The sequence below is a fragment of the Aulostomus chinensis genome, chromosome 9, assembly GCF_037954235.1.
Source record: "Aulostomus chinensis isolate RoL2024-O1b breed Wild chromosome 9, RoL_Achi_v1.0, whole genome shotgun sequence".
NCBI classification, from domain to species: domain Eukaryota; kingdom Metazoa; phylum Chordata; class Actinopteri; order Syngnathiformes; family Aulostomidae; genus Aulostomus; species Aulostomus chinensis.
Window position 1 is genome coordinate 27,004,796 of NC_141328.1, and position 24,214 is coordinate 27,029,009.

General features: G+C 44.3%; 1 protein-coding gene across 2 annotated transcripts; it reads right to left on the reverse strand.

Annotated features, from left to right (window-relative positions):
* Positions 1-475: 475 nt before the first annotated feature.
* Positions 476-22,729, reverse strand: cacnb3b (calcium channel, voltage-dependent, beta 3b). 2 transcript variants are annotated; one of them, XM_086214721.1, is made up of 14 exons: positions 22,528-22,729; positions 9,264-9,383; positions 8,625-8,747; positions 8,392-8,513; positions 8,084-8,136; positions 7,728-7,747; positions 7,521-7,601; positions 4,983-5,041; positions 4,703-4,803; positions 4,373-4,524; positions 3,928-4,023; positions 3,671-3,841; positions 3,539-3,586; positions 476-3,437 (listed from the first exon to the last, which is right to left on the reverse strand). In XM_086214721.1, the coding sequence occupies exons 1-13, from the start codon at positions 22,564-22,566 to the stop codon at positions 3,557-3,559; spliced, it is 1,167 nt and encodes a 388-aa protein (XP_086070847.1). In that variant the 5' UTR covers positions 22,567-22,729; the 3' UTR covers positions 476-3,437; positions 3,539-3,556. The 2 variants fall into 2 exon arrangements, with proteins under 2 accessions (XP_086070847.1, XP_086070846.1); XM_086214720.1 differs by lacking the exon at positions 22,528-22,729 and adding an exon at positions 13,673-13,875.
* Positions 22,730-24,214: the final 1,485 nt, after the last annotated feature.

The following is a 24,214-nucleotide window of genomic DNA, read 5'->3' on the forward strand; positions in this document are numbered from 1 at the left end:
TTCTCTTTTCATGTTCTCTTTTGACACACTTTTAATGTTCCTCTCTCTTTATTGTACACTGAGCTGTAATTCTTGTATGAAAGCTGCTATACAGGTTATTTATTTATATATATATATATATATATATATATATATATATATATACATATATATATATATATATAATCATTTTTATTATTATTGACATGTAAAAGAATGATATTTCTGCCAATCATGAGACTTCAGTGTGGCAGGCCTCACTCTCTGGTTATTCCCTCCCTGCCAGGATTTGCAACATCCCATCTTTGGACGTTAAAAGCAAACAAACAAATAAACAAACAGAAAACCCTGAGAAGTGTCCAATGAAGCATTTAACCTCCAGCTGCTTTGACCTCAGACACTCACAGTTGATTATCCAGCAGCGTCAGTGAGGGAATTTGACGGTCATTGGAGGAGAAATAAGGACTCAAGACACACGTCTTACTTAAATGTCTTTATTTTTTTATTCACCCCCTTTTTCAAATGTGCTATTGACAAAGATGCACCCTGTACATGTCGTCATCAGACACTGTTGGATATCATTAATCTTGGGAAATGTTGACATCATCATTAGATCGGACAGATTGATCAGTATTGGAGGTGGCTACAGCATAACATTTAGTGCATTTATTGCATCATAAAGCATACATATAAATAATAGTAGTGCAATTATACCCCATCATAACTGAGGAGATACCTTGATAGTCTCTGCTAGTGTCTCGTCAATGCTAGACTTTGTATTGCATACAGAATTTCGGCAAGTAAAACGCAACAGATGATAATTATAAAAATTGTGCTTTGGATGTCCAAAGAGTTTTTGTAGAAATTTTTCTGAAATAAAAATGAAACAAATAGAAGGAGGAGCTGATATTTTCATTAAAGAAGTGATTTGTGTTTCATCAAGAAGTCGTTTATGTATCTCAAACCTGGTCCTTCAGAAATGAATGCGGGTGCCAGTGGAAGCAATCCTTACTGTAAACAACTGCAGTGCATCATTCTAAAAAGAGAGGAATACATAGAAACACATGCTTTCTGAGGTGGTAAATAGAGACGTGTGCGCTGTGACTAAAACCCTTCTACTTTCAGGCAGCATTTGTTACCATGTGCAACTTGATAATAACAATATCTGCATATTGAACATACAGTATGTACAATGAAGCTTTGAATAAGCATATAAGTGACTGGTTATGTCGTCAGGTTGGCGATGTGGCGATGGTCCTAAAAAGCCCTTCTGATGGAATACGATGATGTCATGCACGGACATGAGGTTATTTACAAATGTCAGCTGAGCTGTACGACAAAAGCGTTCATGTGAGACTTTTAGAGCTTTAATTGCATTGCAGGCCTACGTTGTGAAATGGAGGAAAATTAATTATTGAATAAAAATAAGAGAAGTGGTAGCGTTGCAGCTCGGATGAAGCTTTTGATAGAATATTTGCAGCCATCACATTTAACCACCCTCATGACTGCAAACGGTGCATTAGCTAAATGCATGTGGATGCACGTTATAGTTTATGTCTGGCAGCTCGTTTGCATACAGCAGAGAAATAAGCAGGTGAAAATGCTTGATATTACATACATGAACCACCAGAGAGCGCCCTGCATGTGCTTACCAGCCAGCAGTTTGCCACCAGCTCCTACATGTTCAAGCCAAAACACAATACAAATTAATACATCAAGCTAACTAGGAAGCCATTCTTAGCAATATGTTGATGAATCAGTGTCTGACTATCCCACCAGAGGAAACACAGTTGGCTCCGGGGTGCGTGGACCAACTGCCCTGAATAACGAAACCCAGTTAATGCCCAAACTTGCCTCTCTCAGGTGAGCCCATGGTTGAGCCTGGTCTCAGTCACCTCCAGGTACGAGTGCGTGGAATATATGATACGATGCAGACATGTTTCTATCTGGTTTCTGCTGCAGTTTATTTTGTGCTAATAATCACCAGGAATCTCATTCTGCTCGCATGCTGAAGCGACTTTATACATCTATCATCTATTACATTTGAAAATAAAAATATTTACTCAATTAATGAGGTGCTCTTCTTTTTCTTTTTTTTTTTGTCCCCCAATGGTGAAGGTTGGATGGTGGAATGATGCCTCCAAGCCTTTTGGAGTACCTTTGCTCTCACGGCCAGATGTATCCATCGTGTTTTATCCAGTGGTTAATCTATTAATGGGTGGATCACACTTTAAAATTTAGTTTTTATACATAAAACGCAGGATTGCTTGGACTGGAAAATCCTGAATCATCTTTTAGTCTCATTGTGGCACTAACTTGGGCGAATAGCGGATCTCTCAATGTTTAATATTGAGTTGAAAGTTATGAGGTCGGCCGCCACTTTTGACCGCCAACAGACGAGTATTCATACATTCACAGCTGAGACAAAGATGCATATAGGCTGCTGATGTGCGAGTGTGCTTGTCATGCATGAGCTTTGCATCGCTGTTGCCCAAAGATATGTGATCAAACGTACCAGAAGCAAATACATGAATCTGAGATAATAGTTTATGTAGTTACTATAAAAATAAATGTAAATAAACCTTTAAAAAGGCTACTGCACAAACAAGGACCGATAGAAGATAAAGGAAAAGAAACAATTTCATTTTTTAAACCCAAGCCACACCATGTTGATAGCTAGAAAATATTGTGCCTTTGAGGAAACATTTGGTTAAACTGGAATGGCAGCTCTCAGGGAGCTGGAGAGATGGAAGACATACAGAAGTGGTTTTCTGTCTGAGACCCTGGCATTCGCTGTTGGGAAGATTTTCATGTTTGTGTTGTGTGTTTTACAGACGGCTTCGCTACAGTACTGTATGCTAACATACACTGATTTCACAGGCGTGTCATTGGTCTACGATAAGTGCAGAATCAACTTATCTACGTCTGGGGCTGCCACCTCTGGGTGTGTGGAGACACGCACGCGCGCGCACACACACACTTGCGCTGGCTCAGCTTTACCAGGTGACTTTCGGTGTGAAAGCATGGGTCAAGTTCAAGGTGGGAGGAAGGGTGAGGGGAGGTGGTGTGCAGTGTTTGCACCGCCGTACTGGTTTGTGTTACCAGTAGATGTGCAGCTGTAGCAGGCGGCCCTGAGTTGTCAGTGGCGGTGGGAGCAGGGAGCTTGTGCCAAGGGGGCAGCAGTTAGGTGGTGGGTCCTCTGTCGGTTGCTGGTAAAAATCTTCCTCCTCCTTCTTCTCTCCTTCTTGTTTTGGTTGCTCCTCCTCCTCCTCCTCCTCCTCTTCCAGCTCACCAGCCTCCTCTCAGGGGACGATGCTCTTGTTTTTTCTTCACCCCAGTGTATGACCGGCTGAGGCGATGGCTGGAAAGAGGAGGGCTGCTGCTGCCTCCTGGTGGCGCCCTGGTCCCTGTGCTGTATGACCTCCAAGTCTAACCTCAGCCCACATCACAGGCTGCTCCTGCAGGAGGGAAGGAGACACAGTCACAGCAGGGTGAATATCAGAAACAAAGGAACAGCTTTAAAGTTTGAAACAGAACAGAGAAATAAATGTCCTCTCACCTGTGACCGTGGTAGCGATCATTCTATCAGCTCTTGAGTCTCGGAAAACTAGTGAATGGTCGAAGGCAAGATGTTACTGAACACCAAGAAACCACCTGAATGAATAAAGCATTATCTGTGTGTTGGTCTCACCTGTTGGCTGGAGTTAGCGGAGGGTGGGGTGATCACACTTTGGTCCAGTACGGGGTTGATGGGGGCAGAGCAGGGGAGGTGTGTCGCGCGCCAGTAAATGTCCAGATATTCAGCCAGATGTTCACATGCATCCTCCAGCTGGTTCTCATCCAGGATGACGTCAAACATCTCCTAATGTGGCAAAGATGATAAGAGGGTCTTTATTTGTGCTCATAGGCTCATTTCCAGTGAGAAGTGTTTTCTGAACAGCAGCCTACCGGCGGACACTGAGCCAGCTTGTCTCCCGCCATCATCTGGACGTTTAGGTGTTTGCTCTGTGACTTCCCTCGAGATTTGATCAGCCGCTGAAGAACCTGTGAGACCAGCAACAGCCAGCGAGTCAAATGCATGACCTCCGTTCTAATTTATAAATCTAATTTCCTACAAATTCTCTTCAACAACAAAAAAAAAATCATTCATTCGAATTTTATGGAAAGTAAACAAATACTGAGAAATGTTGGTCACATGTGAGATTCTTGCCTTGTTGTCTGAGCTCCCGTCAATGTAGACGGATTAACAGCAACGATAGTTTAGTTGCTGATTTTGTTTTCTGCTGATCAACTGAAACCACGTTGACTGTTTGAGCTGTAGATGTAATAATATTTCATATACAGGCCAAATCATTGTGTTGAATGGCAAAAACTGAAGTGGGTTGTGCTCTACTTTGGGTGAGGAGACTTTGACGTAGACGATGATGGGAGCCAGAGAAGTTTTGAGGAGCTGTGCCGGGTGATTGATGGTGTCTGCGTCCAGGACGACCAGCTGCAGTGATTTGGCGAGCTCAAAAATTCTCTCAATCTCACTTTGAACTTCAGCTGGAAGGAACAGCAGAGGGAGAAGGAGTTGCGTGAGATGTGCAAATCAGAGCTACAAGACTGACTTAAGACTTGACATAAAAAAAACAAGACGCAACATCTATTCTTAGCAGCCATTCATCTTTATTTGGCTATAAAAAAAAAAGGACAGATCAAAGACAACTTTGTCATCACTCACCCAGACTGGAGCGTGTGTTGGATCGCTCCATGATGGCTTTCTTGTTCAGAACTGAGCGCTTGGCCAGCGACAAATCAGCAGTCACCCGCGTGATAGAGATCCTACAGGAGAGACATCTCATCACATCACGTTCACAAATGTTTCCTCTCAAAAGATGAGACCAACTTGCGCTCTCTTGCAGCTATAAATAAATACTCATATCTCCAATCCACCATGAAAGGTGATCTGCACCGTAGCGCCATCAGGAAGTTACTGTTCACGTGGCTGCAGCTGAACCCACCTGCCATCAAACCTGTGCTTCAGGAAGTCAAACAAGGCTTTCTGCATCATGTCTGTTACCTAGGAGACAGAGACCAGGAAGAAGAAGAGGAGAGAATTTAGTTACTATTTAGTTCCAGTGCTGGGGAATATCCACCCGGTATCCACAGCAGCATGGAAAATGAGAGTAAATGGTTGTGGGTTACTGAGTGCACGGCTGGATGGACATGGATTACACCGGACAGGAGGGACGAGAGTTCGAAAGTGGACATTTTTGGCAGTTTCGCTGTTGTTTTGATGTGTGTTTTGTCTCCACGCTGGTGGCAGTTGAGGGCCAAAGGAATGGGTTTGTCTGTTGCTACATCTCAGGAATGCCTTGAAATAATTTCTTCAAATTTGGCACAAACGTACACAAGGACTCAAGAAAGACCTGAAAACATCTTGGTGGTTGAACATCAAGGTGAAGTTCAGTTTTACCCTAGTGTCAAGTTCAGATTGTTTCTTCATCCTTTCTCAGCTTCAATTTTCTATACATAGGCTTGTATTTCATGGCTGTTTAATATTAAAATCATTACCCGGGTGACCTCTAATAACAAGAGCATTATCAGTAATTTTCTGTAAGAAATCATCAGCAACAGCACCAAGCCCTCATTTTCAACACAATTTTCTTCCTCATGTAAGATGAAAACAACGCCAGCAAAGAGACAAATGTGCGACACAGACGACACGAGTGTGTTTTCTGATATATGTTTGAATGTACACGGCCAGAAAGAAATCACGCAGTCTATTTTTGCTCGGTCCTGAAAAATAGATGGCCGGTAGCTCAGTGTTTCTCCTCCACAGCGAGACGGGAGGAGAGGAAACGAGAAGAACTGTGGTGAGCAACTGAAAGGATATACAAGAGAGAAAACGCAGAGAGAGAGAGAGAGAAGGAGGCTGGCTGGCATTCACCACTGGAGCCTCCCCGGAGCACATCAGCAGAGCTGCATAAATGTTTCTACACACACACACACACACACACACACACACACACACACACACACACACACACACACACACACACACACACACACACACACGTTTACTTGAATCACATTTGGGGTATTTTTACCGCAAAAGACTATGTGTCCCTGGTCTCCTTTGCGTCCCTGCAAGTAGCAGAAGTCCCAGAGGACACACACCAGCTTGTCTCATTACTTGTGTGGGGGCTCGTCATTGACATCCACTCATTGATGCGTATTTTTTGGGCCCTTACCAAAACCTCAAGCATCACCACTGAATGTTTGACCCCAAATATAAAGGTCTTAGCTCTACAACAGCCATTTAAAGTTGTCTGTATGAATTATGGCCCCACAAGGGACCCATAAATATAATTAAATGCCCCTGCTTCAAGTACTAATGGGGACACATGTGTTGTACATGTAAAAGGGTGTAAAGGTCGATGTGTGTAAATACAGTAGAGGCAATAATCCTTCTCCACAGCCAGGAAGTGCATGTGTGCAGACTGTTCTGTGGCAGGATTCTTATTGTGTGCATGAATTCCATCAGGATGCGACTGTGGTGTAGTGTCAGTGTTAACGGGATGAAGGCGGGGGGCGCCATTCCCTTTGGATCAAAACAAACAAGTCCATGCCGGACCAGAACATTAAGTCCAGCATTATCTGGAAGAAACAATGGTGGAAAAAAAAAGACGTGACTAGAATGAGCTCCAACACTTAAACATGTCCCATCTCAGGCTGCAGCGAACAACTGTATTCATTCTTGATGAATAATTAATGCCTTTTTATTTATACATTTAAATGTCTAAACGAATAAAGGCCCTTTCATACTGGGTCCAACATTCAAAACCAAGACACTGTCCCAGCCCTCCGTGCTGCGACGAACTCTGGCGCGTACGCTTCTGCTCAGTTTAAGTTCTTGGTTTCAACTGTTTACGGTGCGTCGTCTGTCTTCGTGACTTTGGACGCGGTGCACCAGGAACCGGCCCCTGACACCCGTTTTTAACTGGTTTACTCGGGGTTTGCGTGCAGGTTCAGTACGTGAAGAGGCAGAAGGGAAACAAATCTTGATTTCAAAGTTTTAGAGCAAGAAATACAGCAATAAAATGCTCAATTTGTCTTCTTAACAGCATATTCATTCCTCAGAAGCTACAATGACATTTGGTGTTTCTGATGGAATTACCTAGATTTTTTAATATGGCACCCCCTAGTGGTCGTGTTGAAACCGATATAGTGGCAAATTGAAATCAACATTTCTCTTGTTGATCAGGACCAAGGCTAACCGAAGAGAAAAATGAATTAAAAAATACAATTATTCAAAAATATATATACTATAAATCAAAAATGCACATGTACAAAAGGAATTTTAACAACACAATAGGTGCAAGCTTTTGGCCCACCGCCCATTATTAAGCTTCAGTTTTGTCCCTCTCTATGAAATATAGATGTGGACTCCATTGTTTAGATTTCTGCTAACAAAACCTTTCTGGCTTTTTGACTTTTGTTACCAAAGCTGTCCTACAGCAGTAAAACTGGCTGCTGTCCTATGACGGTGGCCTCACCTCGTATCCTTTCAGCGAAGGTCCCACCAGCACCACTGGCCGCATAGAGGGAACCACGTCATACGGGGGGACATGTTCCGTCTGCACAGACACAAATGAACAACACGTTGAAGCAAAGACAAAAACATTGAACTTAGAATTATTGACCCCACCGATGAATAGAGCGATAAAAGGCGGAGTGATGCATCAGGTGACACACCGACGTACCTGTTTCTGCTTCTGTTTGGCTTTCAGAGTAAACAGAACAAACATTAACAAGAAGCCAGTGTGACGGCTCTGATTATAATCACTGATTCACCAGAACATTCCGAGCTTTGAAGCAGCACATAAACATCCATGCCATCAGGACCGCAGCCTTTCTTCATTTGTGTCTACTTTTAAAGTCTGGGGTCATCTAGCATAGCACGGTTTGATGTAGAGGGCATATCAAGAGGACGTTTCTAGAGAGACATTAATTAATTTACTGCTAGCACCAGGAAAAGTTCCTGTTTAGGAAATTGACCCTGTGGGAGCATGCGGTCCCAGCAGAGGCAGAGCAGCAGGACTCCTGCAGCCCCTCGTACCTGCAGATGGCGGGGTGGACCTCCAGCCTCCGGATGAAGCATTCCCTCCTTTCCTGCGCAGCAACATAATGTGAAGCCTCATTATGTGTGAATCCCCTCAGGAGGCAATTTAGAGAAAAAGGACTTCCAAAGCAGAGCAACACATGAGCAAGAACTAGTTATGTCAACAACAAAAAAAAAGTTTTCAAAGGCTGTGCTAGACAGGAAGCTGGAGGATTTAGGGCAACAGCGAAAGACAGAGATGCAGAGACAAGAAGAGGAGTGTTGAGGAAACCTGAAAACACGCCTAGAACTGTGTGACCTCTGACCTCGCCGCAGCTTTCTGCTCTTGTTTGATCCTCATGGCCTCCAGTTTGACCGGGCTCGGGATGAAAGTGATGTCCGCTCCTTCCTTCACCAGCCGACCGATCCACCAGTCATTGTTGTACTTCTGCATCAATCACACGGTCATTTATTGTTTGAGGAGACAAATTATGTGTCTGACGTCCTTGTAAAAACCTTAAAGTCAGTGATGGTGGTGAAGGTCTCAGGGCTCGTTCACCTCTTTTATGTGCAGGAAGTCTTTGGTTTCAAAGTTGATCGCAGCACCTTGGACTGGACAATCTTCATCGAGGGCACCACAGTAACTCACGTTGGTTTTCACTGCAAATGCTACTGGTTTAGACTGTCGGGGGACACACACCAAAACCCCCCAAATGTTAAGTAGGAAGATGAGTTTTAACGCTGAATCAAAAACATGATCAAACAGCTGTAATGAAAAGAAACTTTTTCTTGTTAATGATGTTTTTTTAACATGCTGCTCTTCATTAACTGAAGGTGAATTTAAGGCGATATTTCACCCGTAGACTTTCACACCCTAGAGAACCAGAACTGTTTTAATTAAGTACTTTTCCATTCAAATCAAGCCGTTTGTGGAGCACTGAGCATCCTGCTGGATACAGGAGATGTGGATTATGCTGGAAAATGCAGCTGAAAGTTTGTAAATTGATGTCTTCTGCAGTTTTGATGTGTTGATCTTCCATCTTTCCTAAGCTAGAGGTGTGGGCCCGATGTTTTCTGAACTCTGAGTTCACCACAAAGTCATGCAGGAGAAAACTCTTCCTTACAGTAAGTTATTCATACTTCAAACTTACTTGATGAAATGGCACTTTAAGGACAAGCATTGACCTTTGACTCTCACCTTGGCTCTCTCTAGCTGCAGATGAGGCTTGCGCTCGGCTTCACGCCGAGACGCCTCCTGGTCCTCCTCCAGGGACAGGTCGGAATCCGAGGGTCGACTAGTGTAGGAATCGGCTGAACCCTAAAAGAGGGTAAGGAATGGAATGGAATGGAGGAGAGGAGAGGAGAGGAGAGGAGAGGAGAGGAGAGGAGAGGAGAGGAGAGGAGAGGAGAGGAGGTAAATCAGACACCTTGACACAGCTGTTGTTCGCTGTTCAGAATGAATTATCAACAAATTAGTGCCCATCTATAATAACATCATCCAGCTCCAAACCTTCACCCACACCTCCCTCTGTGCCTCCCGTGTCTCTGTCTCCTTCCAACCAGCTTGAGCCTGCTTGTCCTCTCCTGATCTAACCTGCAACCCCCGGCGAGTTCCTGCAGCTTTCCAAAGCAGCTCTCTCAGGGGAGCGTGTACGTGAGTGCTGTGACAACACCAACAACCAGCACAACTTGAACTACCTTGTTGTCTCCTTCATCCACTCAGCCACACACACCAGGTGCCGGTTAACTGCCTGGCTCTCGACCAGCAAGAGAAAAAGAGTCCTACCGTTCTGACTCCAAGTTGTGGCACCACAGTTGTGCATCAAATAGCATCATTCAGTTGGCACATTTGACCTCCTCCTCTGAATGTGTTTGCGTGTATTTGTATGGAAGGATTGTGGTTTTGAACCTAAATCTCTGTGAGGACCTTTTGGTTGGTCCACCTCCTGACACACCTGTGAAGGCTCAGTTTGGGTTTGGGCTGCTGTTGTTATGTTGTTATGGTTGGGGTTGGAGGAGAGAGAATGGATGATGCCAATGCATGTCCTCACTAAGACTGCTCAATTAGCAAACATGCAGCCTTTACCACTGCATTCATAATTATAACACAATATTAGGCAATTATGTGTCGAAACCCAAACACAGAAACACACACACACTTGCCTCCCTTGACCTTATTGGTGTGGTTGGGTTGTCTGGCACTGGAACAAAGAGTAGCGCTTTTAATTTTGTTGTGTTACTTTGAACTTTGTTCCATGTAAACTGCTGGAACTCTCAATCAACCCACCAGATCCCTCACTTGTCGTCTGCCTCGCTCAGCAGCATCTTCCCTGGTGGCTGCAGTTGTCCCAGCTGTGGAGGGCTGGAAGACTCCTAACGCAGCAGACAGGAGCACCCACAGAAGCCAAATATAGCTCCATCAACGTCATCCTTCTTTTACCTGCCCCCTCCCTCCTCTCTTTGCCTATCCTCCTCCTCATCCTCCTCCTCCTCCTTCTCACCAGCCTCACCCCTCCTCTGCTTTTTCCCCCCAAAAAGCAGTTTTAGCTGAATCCAGCAAAGAGTTTGTGGATATCATTTGAATATCAAAGTCTGCCAGAGGTGGAGCTGAATCTGAAGAGTCTAGCAGCAGCAGAGGGAACAAACCTAATTAAAGCGCGGAGAGCACATAGCCCCTCTGCAGATAGATGCAGGGCTTGATGTTTTATGCTTATTGTTCCGACTTGACAGAGACAGACTATAGAAGAAATACCATTGGAGAGGAATATAATGGGACATTGCACACTGAAAGTTTGGGAAAGATTGCCACAAAATTTCAAAGCCTTTGATGTTTTATGCATCACGACCAATATGAACTTGCTAATAATTCATCTGATATAATGTCTGACAGCACTGGCAAGCCTCCGGTGAGAGAAAATATTGTAACATGTTCCTCCACATCAGCCTTTCGCTGCTCTCAGTGTACATTCAGACAAGCTCACACTGCGTCTTCATGTATAGCTTCCTATTAGACTGTCACAATTCTAGTATAATTTGCCCAGAGACAGACTTCCTGAAAAGGCAAAAGGAGAAGGCAGTCACGCCAGACTGGACTTGAATTTGCAGGGTAAAAAAAACCACAAGTGAGCCGACCCGATGGCTGCAGGCGTCCTCAGCCGTCATGATTCACCTGCAGGAAGCACGCACCTCACACACATGCACCAAACACATCCACACATACTCTGTTTCCCTAGTTTTATTTGCCATTGACAACACAGTCTTAAAGTGGCCTCATGGCGTTGAGGTGTTGTGATGAAGGCCTGTTGGTCCTATTACTGTCAGCTCTGTGCAGGTTTGGTAAACCTGGTCACCTCGTTCTCACCTTGACACAGAACCCCATCATGCGGAGTTCTTGCGTGCAAATGAAGAAGCCAAATGTATAAACCAACTTTGCTGATTGTTAAAGAGACATTTACTGACTGAAACGAGAGTTGTTCCAATACCAGTGTTGGAAATTCCTAAAAATGCAGAATCGGTATCAATGACAGTGTATGTCTGCACAGCGATTCAATTCCACACAATTTATTGGCTCTACTAATTCTCAATCAGCTCAGGTTTCTCTGACGTATACTACATACAGGAAAACACTTCTTTTTCACTGCTTCGACACGGGAAGTTGTGTTGTGCTTCCACTGGCAACTAGAGTGATGAAGAAGAACCGATTGGAGCCAGGAGCTGGAGCAGGGCTGCTCCTGGCCAAGTCGGGGCCCTTACAGGAACTCTTTTATGAGTAAATAGTAGCGGCCGGACCCTTGTGTCTGTCCACAGTGGAATCAGGTTATAACCTTTACGTTTAATAAATGCCTGCCAGCTGGTCAGTGTGTCACTCCTGTTCATCAGAGGTCAATGCAAAGTGTAGCAAAAGGTGCTAACAGGACATTTATTGAGCGTCATTGACACAGGAACTAATTGGATCTCCAGGAGCCTGAGTACAGAGACTCGACTTCTTTCACGTCATTAATTGCAGCTGAAGTTCATAATAAAGCCGAGCTTTTGTTTACTTTTCACTACATATGTGTACGTAATAGATGCCTGTAGCAGTTTTCACCATTCATGTTTTCAGCTGTATAGAAAGCTGGACTACTGGAAGGTGGCTGTGAAACTCAACTTCTTAAGTGTTGTTTTTATTCATTTATTCATTTCTGACACACTATCGATGCGCAATGTATTTTTGTGATGAGAATTTTGCGAGAAAATTTCTGCGCCACACAATGGTGCCCCGAGGCAGGGCGGGGAAAAATGTCGATGGAGATATTAGATTTGAGAATGTCTTTCCCTGCGGGGCAAATACAAAAATATTCATTTCGAACCCTTTATGTTCACATAGGATTATCCCTTTAAACACACTGGTAACAGAACTGTACTCAGTATCAGCTGATGCTCAGGTTCAGGTATAAGAGTCAGAAAGACAAAATGGTACAGGAACATCTGTGCCTGAGACTAACATCAAGTTTACTTGATGGAAACTCTCATTTTAAGCATCACACAAACGCTATGAAACTGCAGGCCTGTATTAGTTAATAAGAGCTACAGAGAAAGCACTGCAACGTCCTTAAGATTAAAGTCAACAAACGTATCTCGGTGCAACCAGAGTAGCTCAACAAACTCACTCTGCTTCATCGCAGGTATTTAACTTAAAAAAAAACCCTGCTGCTCGCCACACGCTAGGATCATGTTGAAACTAATCAAAGAAATTCAGCTCTGAGAATTGGAACAACTTTAATGCATCCGGCAAAGTCACATCTGATCATGATTTCTTGACAGCGGCAGCGAACAACACCGAGACACGGCAGTTGTCAAGTGAGACAGAAGATAAAGAGAAATCTCTCACATACTGGAAGTGCCATTAGAGACTGAAACATGAGCCCATAATGGTGCTGCAGCAGTGGTGGAGTCTCTCCAGCAGAGGGAAGCATGAACGTAATGAACAAACATGCGGATATTGAGCAACCTAAATAATTATGTTTCAGCAGGACTGTTAAACATGTATTTTCATATGCATGTTTGTAGATATACATTATTCTTATTCTACTTTACTGTTTCCATCCTAAAAATGAGAAAGACAGCCTTATTCTTCAAATATGTTTTGAATTTTTCACTCAAGATAGCTACCAAATACCACAAAGCCAATGAAGCAAAAATGAACTACATGGGCTCAAATAAATTATTTAGAGGAGGAGATTGCTTGAAGAAGACAGCACAGAAGTGTAGAACAACAGGAGTCAGAATGCCATTCAACAGATGGGGCTCCTGGTGAGGCACAAGTTCAAAGCAGAGTGGCAAAGTATCAGGAGCGGAGACAGAAAGACAATCTGCATGTGTACAATATGTCCAAAGAAGATGAGGAGACGGAGGGAGGGGAGGAGAGAAAAAAAAAGTGTGTGTGTGTGTGTGTGTGTGTGTCGGGGGGGGGGGGTGCTGGCATAGTGAGCAGACCAGAATAGACTTCTGCTAAGACAAGAGAGAGAGACACAGAACGACGTCTCACAGCAGACAGACTCATGATGGAGAAGCTGAGGTTGCATGCAGAGTGATTCAACAGCAAAGGGGGGCACATCAACAGCGTACCTTGTTACAGATGAGTCCTGTAGCACTCGAGTCGGAGGCAGACATGATTCTTCTGCCTGCGCTCTCTTCCCCCCCATTGCACAGAAAAGGCGGAACCCTCCTATGCTTGTGGTTACAGGGGGGAGAGAGAGGGAGGCACGCTCAGCTTCACAGCTGACATTGCTGCGTTGCCTCAACAGCCGTTTCCTATTCAAAATTGATGCTGTGACTGCAGCACTGGTGTGTACACGCCCGCTTACTATGCACCCCGTCCTCTCCTCCATACCTCCCTCAGCAGCATCATGCAAATTGTCTCTCTCTTATGTCAATTCAAGTTTTAGGAGCTCGTGAGAAAGCTATAGCAGCCAGTTCCAGGGACAGGTTGGTGTCTTTACCCTCACACTGGCACAGAGAGAACTTCTATAAATAAGACAGAACAAAGACTGAGCAGTTACATAAGCCATAACAATAATTAAGCTAGGAGAAGCTGAGGGAGCCTGTAATTGCCATTCCTTTGCCATTTAGGCAGATTCAGTTACTGTCCAGGTGACGGATCAGCAAAGTTAGCAGGAGATGAGGACAGGAAGTGGAGGTGAAAACATGAATGAAGATATGGGATGAGAAGGGAGGAGGGCAGGGCTGTGCCTGTCTGCGTAGCCCCGCAACATCCTCCTGACAGGAAGGTGATGCATGAGCTATACAGAAATGCAGCGGTGAGTCAGCAAGCAGCCATCTAGAGTCCATCATGTCTTAATAAGCCAGTGGAGAGGTTTCTATTGTAGGAGACAGCTTCTTGTTCCTGGCACACCAGAGCTGCATGCCTGCTGCTCTCAGGTTGCCCCGGGCTCTGAAGACCCTACTTTGGTGTCCATTATGCTGGCAGGCTGCACTCTCTCACCCTCATTCAACTTTGGCTGCTTAAGAATTAAGTGCACTCCACCAGAGCTTTTAGCAAAAAATGTCTGCAGGGCTAAAGTAAAGCAAGTTGGCAAACGCAAAGAAGTGTAGCTCCCTCGAATGCCTCCGGAGAAGAATACAGAAAATATAGGGTGAATATGTTCATCGTTAGTGTTGTGCATGAAGCAGCGACCGAGGCTTTGGAACGGTGGGATGCAGAGATGGAGAGGGAAAGAAAAACAGGAGAAACTCAAAGATTAGCAGAAATAAACACAACTGAAGAGCAAACGGTGACGGACAGATCGAGACAAGAACTGAAACGGCGTGGAAATTCCCGAATCATATAAATTTATCACCGCTTAATTAAGATGGATGACATGATAAAGACAAGGGACGGCAGTGAGGAGTGAGGAAAGCATCGGGAGACACGTGTAGAGGAGAGAGGAGAGGAGGGAGGCAGAACATTACAACAGTAAGACTGGAGATTAACAGCACAATCTTTTCTTTTTTGTTTTTTTTGTTTTTTTTTACCGTGGAGTCACTCTAAATATAGCTCTCATTCTCCTCCCCTGTCCTCCTCCTCTGTCCTGTCCTCCTCTCCTCCTCTCCTCTCTTCTCCCATCACAGAGGTTGACAGGGGGGAGAGGATAGAAGAGGATTGTCAAAGTTCACTGAGTTTTGATGAATTCCCTCAAGAAAGAGCAAAGCAGATTTGAGACTGGCTCAGCTATATTCACTGATGCCTGATAGCCCATCTGAATGTGAACTAAGTGAAGAAGAGCAGACAGACACTGAGGCTCGGCTCTCTTCAGTCTGCATACTCCGTCTCTGCAGTGACGGCAGTTTTCTTTTTTTCCCTTCTTCATCGCAATATTACATCCAGCATTGTGCAATCCTCCCGGTGCTGTGATGCAGGTGTATGATGTTTCTTTTTTTAGAAAAGTTCACAAGGGGCCTTACAATCAAGGCAGAAAAGAGACGCGCGTTTACACAAAGACGTCTCGGCAAAACACGGGAGGAACTGTGGAAACAGAAAAAGGTCTTGATAAGTAATATAAAACATATTTTGTCATCCATCCTATATTTGGATCAGTGGCATGTTCTGATTCTCCTCTCAGCGTGATTGGGGCTGGGCATCATTTGAAGTACCGGTGCCAAAACGATGCCTGAGCTCCAGGAATGACAGCACAACAATACTGACTACGAGCATCAAGGGAAGCACTTTCCTTAAAATACTTGTACAGTTGATACTGTACACGTCTGACACAAGCAGTCATGCAAAACCTTTGCCTGAATAAAACATAGTTTTAAAATAGCTACAGCGACATGATTTAATACAAGAGGAGACAATGAACCGGACATGAAACATCAAGTTTCAACACTATTCAGCCGGACACGATGCTTTGAGTTATTAGGGATGCATGACAATGTGACAATAGCAGCTCGTCAGCGTTCATAACAGCCCACTGTTGCTCAAGTCCACTCGTCTTTGCACATGATCCATGGGGAAAGAACTACAAAGATATAATTTATGGGATTTCATGAACTGTATTGGAATAAAAATCAAATTCAAATTGCTGACGTGCGTTTTTCAGTACGAACAAAATGTGAATATCAAACATATTTGTTTTGTGCAGATCTGCCAAATCAGCTGAAAAATGTTGTCGTATATGCAAAAAAAAAAGAATAATAATCCAACATTGTTCATCCAGGTAGGTTTTTTCTAGCACATAGACAGAGTACAGGTCAGGTTTAGCGTTGCCCACCAGCTAAATTCTCTTAATTTACAGACGGAGATTTTTGTCTGTGAATGCAACTTTTAAGACACCGATGGAATTTACACACACGATTTTTTTTTGTGCTACATTTGAAGGCACTACCATGTTTTTTAGCCGTGCACCACAGCGCCACCCACTGCAACAAAAGGCAACAACTTCCTAACACAACGTCGACCAAACACCACCTCAACCTGCCTGCTACCGACCAGTGAGGAAGGTTCTTGAGTCCCATCTGATGTCCGTTTACACCCCTGCGTTTCTACATATAAACCAGGAGGTGTTTTTTTTTTTGCCTGGAGCCGACCAGACCTTAACTATGTTGACACGTCATAAAAGGCCACAATCCAACAGTGAGTTTAACTTCGAGAATCAGTGAATAATCGTTTTGTGGATTACACAACAACAAAGACCCTGCTGAACCAGGGATTTTGTGAGCTCACCATGACAGGAACCTACTTGACTTACTGTTGGTGTTGTTTCCATGGTGATGGAAATATGGTGTTAAGAAGTCGTGAGCATTTTTGTTTTGTTATTGGGGTTTTTTTTTGTGTGTGGATGAGATCAGGGCAGAGACCTCCTCTACTAAGAATCCTGAGAACATGTGCAGCAACTGGGAATTAGTTGGCCAGTGACGGTGAAGTTAGGAGACAAAGTTATGTCCCCCCCCCCCCCAAATAAAAAGGTGGAGATTAAGGGGGATTAAAGATTATCACCACCAAACCTCGGCAGTTACTTGGCCTTTTTTGCCCAGTGAGGAGGCACCTTGCTATGTGAGCTAGCTGAGGCAGCATTACAGGCAGAGGTGGATCATCCAGAGCAGGAGAGAAGGTCTCCTGACAGTGCAACCAGAGTAGGGCAGAGTGAATCAATAGAAGAGCCACACAAATTGATACTCCATCCTGTCCTGAGCAGCTCCACCCTCCTCCTGCTCTAATGTTACCTCAGGATACTTTCCCCCTGCCTTTAATGAGCTATTAGCAGAGGCTGCAGCCTATAAATAAGCACTTCAAGTCATTTCAACACAAATTACAGGATTGCTTTCTCACCAGGTCCTTGCAGTACCACCAGCCTGACATCTCCTATTAGCCAAAAGCAAAGAGAAACACTCCTGATACAATAAGGACATTGTAATGATGTGAATCATCACGGAAGGGTCAACGGGAAGCTGGCATACAGCTGAGGAAGGGGCAGGATGCAGTGAGCCCAGCCAGGAATTTCTTTCTTTCATCCACGCTATCGACTTGGCCTTGCCGGATACACTGTGCATACTTACGCTTTCATCCCTCCAGGGAACCCTCAACCTGACTTCACCAAACTGCTTCAAAGTGCAGGGAGGCGGGAGCTAACCCACATAAGGCTGTGTACCTACAGTGCAGAACAGAATGGCACAGCGCTGCATCTGTCATGAAGATGTGTTTGTTAGAAGCTGACCTGATTTAGGCTCCTGGTTTGAATCAGGCCTTATTGGTGCATCTCTACTGGTGGGTTGAGCTAACTGAGGGAATGTCAGACTTATCAATATGTAATGGTGCCCTACATATCCTCACAATCCAGCTTTACATACAAACAACAGTTTTCTTTGTAGTTGACATCAGCTTATCAGAATAAAAGTCATTTGCATGCACAGTGCCGATGTTATAGCCAAGACGAATACATTTGAGATGTTTCAAATCAAAGAGGTGTCCTAGATAGTCCAGCGTACAGATGTTGTGGACTAAAACCAGAGCATAGTTGTTTACGTGCATTTCCTTGTGTAGATAATGAGTTGAAAAAGGAAGGATTTCTTCACAAGAACTTGAGGAGAAACTAGAACTGGAATCTCTGGCCCTCTCAACATTGCTGGTTCATCAAATTTAATCAAGGCATTGCACACTGATGCACCAAAACACACATACGTGCATGCACGCACACACACAAAGCACTTTGCTCCTCATGGGACAAGCTTTTAGTGCTCTGTCTCATGCAGTATTTAATTGACCCCACACAGGAAGCCTAGCGGTCCCAAATGCACTCCTTCCCCCCGCCAATAGAGAAAGCATGAACGCCTGCGAGCATGCCCACAGCTTCCCACCACTGCTCCTCTGTCACACAACTGCACGAAATGCCATTTTCTGCTTTAATGCAACTCAGACTTTCCACAGAAATGTCAGCACTGAGAGTGAGGAGTTTGGACTTACATCAAATTTGTTCAAAGGTGGATGAAAATTCTGGCATGGCCCACTTTGACAGACGCTACATCTCCCAGACTTTCAGACAATTTCAGAAATGAAGAATGGATTTTTTTTTTCTGTTTCTACATCTTTGAAGAAAATCTCATCAGGTATTATTCCAAAGGCATGAGCAGATCTATCTGAAGGGAAGAGAAAGCTGTGTACTTACTCAGTTGGAGGTGGGAGAGCACACTCCCCGTCGCTCTGGCTTGCGCTCTGTTAGGCAGTCATGATGTGCTCTCTCTCCTGGGTAACACTGAAGTGTACTGTAGCGTGCTTGTAAGCAGTCTATCCCCCCCCCCCTTTCTCAACCACTCTCAGTACGCAGCCCGATGCTACGTCAGCGAGGCTCTCTCTGCTCTCATATCATCCTTCCCACCCTCTCTCCTCCTCTTCCCTCCTCATCTCTACCTCCCCAGTCCAATGGGGCTCTGTATTGCAACAGCACGTTAAGTTCATTCAGAACTCTATCCTGAGAGAACGCCGCTGTCGCAAACAAGATGTGATGTTGGATGGCGTCGCATCTAACAGCACCAGTCGGGCTCATGACATCTCCTCTCATTACCATCAAACTGTAACCAATCAATCCTCATTCCAGAGCTCAGAAAACATTAACACGCACCACAGTCTTGTTCGAGTTACTTCTGTGGATAACTACAAATAGTGCTTGAGCAAAAGTATGTGGACACCCAAATTCAAATGAATGAATAGAAGAGCTGCTTAATTTGCATGATTTCAGTGTGTGAGGAAGGCGTAGCGCCGAGAGGGAATCCACAAAAAAGCAAAGTGGAAATCAACTCTATAGTCCCACCACATTATTGTTTCAGCAACTGCCAATTTCTGCATGTCAAAAGCTAAAAGTTTAGAGACAGGATAACGTCTTGCGGTGGCGAGGGGATATGGGATTCATGTAACTTGTCTCTCTTGAACATGTGGAGGCTTCCTCACTGAAGTGTTTTCTGTACATGTTGTGGCTGGCTGAACTCTGACAGCTGCTCAGCTGCTGTGTGTGTGCACGAGAGAGAAAGAGATAGAGAGAGAGAGAGGGTATGTATGTGAGTGTGTGTGTGTGTGTTATGAGTTTAAACAAATGATTTTTAAGAACCGTATAAACCAACCAAATGTCTGGAGTGAATACACATATTTATGTTTAGTGCAGAGTGCAGAGAGCATTTTGCATGAGATGCAGTGCAGAATCAATCAACATGCATCTAAAGCTGGGCCAGCTGACATCATAAAACCATGACTCCGGGTGTTGTGAAACTCTCCAGCAAAGTTAAGATTCATAATTCATAGGATGGGTTGCAGGGAACAGTGAGGCAGAGGAGAAAAAAAGAAGGAGGGAGGTAGGAAGGGAGGGAGGGAGGGGAGCGGAGGCATCCATTCGAATTCTGTATGGGCAATAGATGTGAATAAAACATGAATGAATGAAGGTTTGGAAGTTAAACTCAGTGGTGCTTTGCACTGAGTGAGAAAGAAGGAGAGAGAACAGCTTTGCACCCAAGCTCTGAGTGCAGATGTCTGTCAGTCTGTCCCGTTTGAAGCGCCTCTGTGGGCAGAGCTGCTGCTGGTGCATTATGGATGAGCGGCTATTTTAAGGCACCGGGGATGCTGTGTTTTGATTTTTGAGTGGAGGGTGAGGACACCTGGCTGCTGCCAAATCCTGTCATGAGGTTCATACGCTACCTGATGGGTTCAGACATGCAGGAACCAACAAGAACCAGAGCACGGATGAGGTGAGGAGACGGACAGTGTCACCAACCAGCTCTTCAGAGTATAGATAGATAGATAGATAGATAGATAGATAGATAGATAGATAGATAGATAGATAGATAGATAGATAGATAGATAGATAAAAAGATAGATAGATAGATAGATGATAGATAGATGATAGACAGATAGATATAGATATATAGATAGATTTCAATAGTCTGGTGAGGTTGGATGTGAAATCTCTGAGCGCTTCATTTACTTCCTTTACTACTTCATTGACTAAACGTAGTCGTTCAACTCTTTTCTCAAGTATTGGGCACAAAATCAATGTAACCATGATGTAAATCAGTCCCGAAGGATCAATCTCATACGTCAGTCGATGTTACCTCTGAACAAAATGGCCCAAACAACACAAGCTATTTTCCTTTTTATCCTTAAGAGGAGGATGTTTCATCAGTTAACCTGCCGCCGCACGACGCTGGAGAACATTTTAACACTCCAGCTCACAGGATGAGTCTCTGCTCCATCTCTCACGCCTGTTCTGAGACACTCAGTCCACCCCCTGCAGTTTGCCTACAAGACACACACTGAAGCAAATGATGCAATCTTTTTCCTTCTCTGGGGGGACCCTTTTCCCAGTCGGATGAGGCTTGCAGCATCAAGCAGTATCATGTGTTTTGACTTTTCAACAACCTTGAACACGATCCAGACCCTGTGGGTGGGGAAGAAACTCAGATGGTGTCCTGGATCACGGATTAGCTCACTAGTGAGCATCCATCCATCGAGATGAAAGGTGTGAGAGGTTTTTGGTCGACCGGGTTTGCTCCCTATTCATCAGCGAGTGATAGAAGTAGCAACGCAGGATTGTAAATATAAATCAAGAAAAGACCTGCACATAGAATTAGCAACATTTATGGTAAATATTTCAAATCACTCTTCAGGATGCTAGTTAGGATGCTAGTTAGGATGCCGGATGGAACTGTACCATGATGGGATATCAAATCAGGAATATGAGAATCAGAGGCCATACTGAGGTTACTTGAATGTCAGCTGATTCACACACAAACGTGTCAGTCCAGATATGGATTCAGATTTCAATCAACAGCTTGTGCTGAACTATGAAACACTGCATTCTACATGTCATCAATCCAAACACACTGATCAAATAAATGACTCTGAAGAACAATTAAAATGGAAATTGAGTGCGTCGGTGTATATTTGTGACTCTCTTTGGATGTTAACTGCAGCCTCATGACATAATCTTAGGCAGGACGCCAACAAAAACAAGAATTATGATAATATATCGTCAGAATGGCTCTTGGATCAGCATCAGTATGGGCAGACGTGTATCGGATTGGAACTGATAAAATGGGGATGAGTGCATCTCGAATGTTGAGCTGACTGTAAAACTCAACACTTGTCTATTTTCTGTCTATTTCAAATTGCGTAAAAATACAACATTTCCCCCTGAGATGCGGTGGAATTTAGCATCATCACATTAATTAGTGAGACATCAAAATTTTGCATAATTTAGATTAGATTATAACATGATGCATATATAATTTACAGCTGTTACATCATCAGTTGCTGCACATTGTTAGACGGAGCCTCCTCTGTGACTTTTTTCTTATTAATATTTTACTCCCATGTCTGCCACTCCAACTATGAATCCGATAAGGCTTTAGACTCTTTTTTCCCCCTGATTTTTGTCACAAAATGTACACATACTCTTCCAGATATGTAGTTTTGTAGTTGCCATCGTATCAAAATCCAGCCTCCAGTCAGTGGTGCTGACATGGAAAGTATGCAGGACTCTGTTTCCATTTATTTTTCATTGAATGATGGAGATTTTCAAAGCCAGTTACTCACTGTAAGAACGATAAGAGTCGTAGACTACTTCGGATAATTCCATCTAATTGTATATCTGTGGCTGATTGTTTTCATCTGTTGCTCTGGGCTTAATCTTTTTTTTTTTATTTGATTCAAAATATGAATGAGGGGAATGAAAGGGGGGGGGGGGAAGCTCACTGCAGCTCGTCTGTCAGTGATTTCAGCAGCAGACTGATGGTGCCTAAGCCAGCGAGGATTCCCAGTGAGGTCAGCCTGTCTCGCTCCGTAATCGGTGTCCCACCTCGTTCACATACGATGAAACAAGAGACAACTGAAGCCATGCAGCCCCCCCGAGCGTCGCAGCAGCCGCCAGGACAGCATGCATGCCGCCATCCACAGTAACAGGAGGAGAAAAAACAAAAAACAAAACAACTGAGAATAAACCAACCTCGTTGAGCAGAAAGACGCTTGAATTGGTCAGGGACATCCGCAGTTAACGGGGATCTCGGTCACGCCAGCTCAACTCGGTTGAATAAAAGCACAGTTTTCAGAGTAAAAGCGTGAGCTGGAGGCAGAGAGGCGTCCAAACATTGCCCCAACACGTCTCTGATGCATGGGAAGCTCCGGCAGCGACATCTGCGCGGTGGAACCTCTAGTTTGTGGGTTCAGGCATGATCTCTGACGGCACACTCAGAGTCACGGACACAGCAAGGATGGATGGATTTCAGCTTTCTTGATAAATTATGCAAGACCTGCACTTTTCACACAACCCAGTCCCCGGGGATTTCTGCAGCTTTCTTGTCCAAAACCTATTTTTAAATGTGAATTTGAACCATGAACTACAGTCCGTTTATTTAGATAAATAAATGTTTATACAAAAGTATTTTTGAATGAGTAGAGTCAAATCCATACGACTTAAACCCAGAACTCTTTTTCAAGCAAATGTGGTAAAGTACATAAAGAGAAACTTCACAGCAGTTTGAAATGCGGTGTTTTGCTGCCCCCTGTGGTTGCGTGTCAGACATGTTGTGCCTCCGGTCACAGTTCCCTTTGAATCTCTTACCACACCCATGAGATGTGGTGGGGTCAGCAGCCTCCACCCGAACAACGCTGCAGGAAGGGCTGGGGGTGATTCACGGGACAGGCAAATATCCCTGATGCCGTCCATTCAGGTACTTTTATGAAACAGGCTCTCGATTTAAAAGATTGATATTATGAGATATTGAAGTCCAGATATTTATAGCATTTCTATCCGGGTTGCTGTTTTCGGGAGGAGGATGTGTCCTTGGCTGAAGTTGTTCTGGGATGGGAAGCAGGTCCTCTCAGTTTTCACAGATCCAGCACTTTGGCCCGCTCACATCCTGTTACACTATACAAGGCCAATCGACCTCTTCAGCCAGGTAGGTAGCACGTGCGTGCACGTGCGCGCATGCGTGCGCGCACACACACACACACACACACGCATACACACACTAGCCCCTAACCCTAATCCTAACCATCCCAACTGACTGCCTGACCCTAAACTTGACCCTAAACCTAACCAGAACCTGATTGTAACCTCAACCCTAAAACCAATTCTTGACCTTCAAATGAGTCTTTGAAGATGTTTGGACCGGCTAAAATGTCTTTACTTTCCAAAAGCGCGCGCGCGCACACACACACACACACACACACACACACACACACACACACACACACAAACACTTGAGTTATTGAATCATTTCTTATTACTGTTCCTGATTTATTTTTATTTTGAAAATCTCATTTACATTGCAGTAGCCTATGTTGGTGTGAGCCTATTAGCATGCTAGCCACTTACTCGCCCTGGTGAGCTGAGTGTTGCTGTGCTTATTCTTCTGAATCTTAGTTCTGCTTTAAACCGGTCTCATGTCCTGTGGGGTCCCACAGGGCTCAGTCCTGGGCCCCACTTTTTTTCAGATTTGATCTGTTGGGTGTGATTCACAATTTCCCCTGTCTCACCATGGTTACACCAGGGACACACAGTTGTTCGCAGGGTAGACAGTAACATTTCTAAGCACTGGTCTCATGGGCCACCAAGGCCCCATCAGCCAGATTAATGTTTTGCGCAAGGAAAACTCTGAACAGGGTTTTGAGACTTACAAACTGTTGAAGTG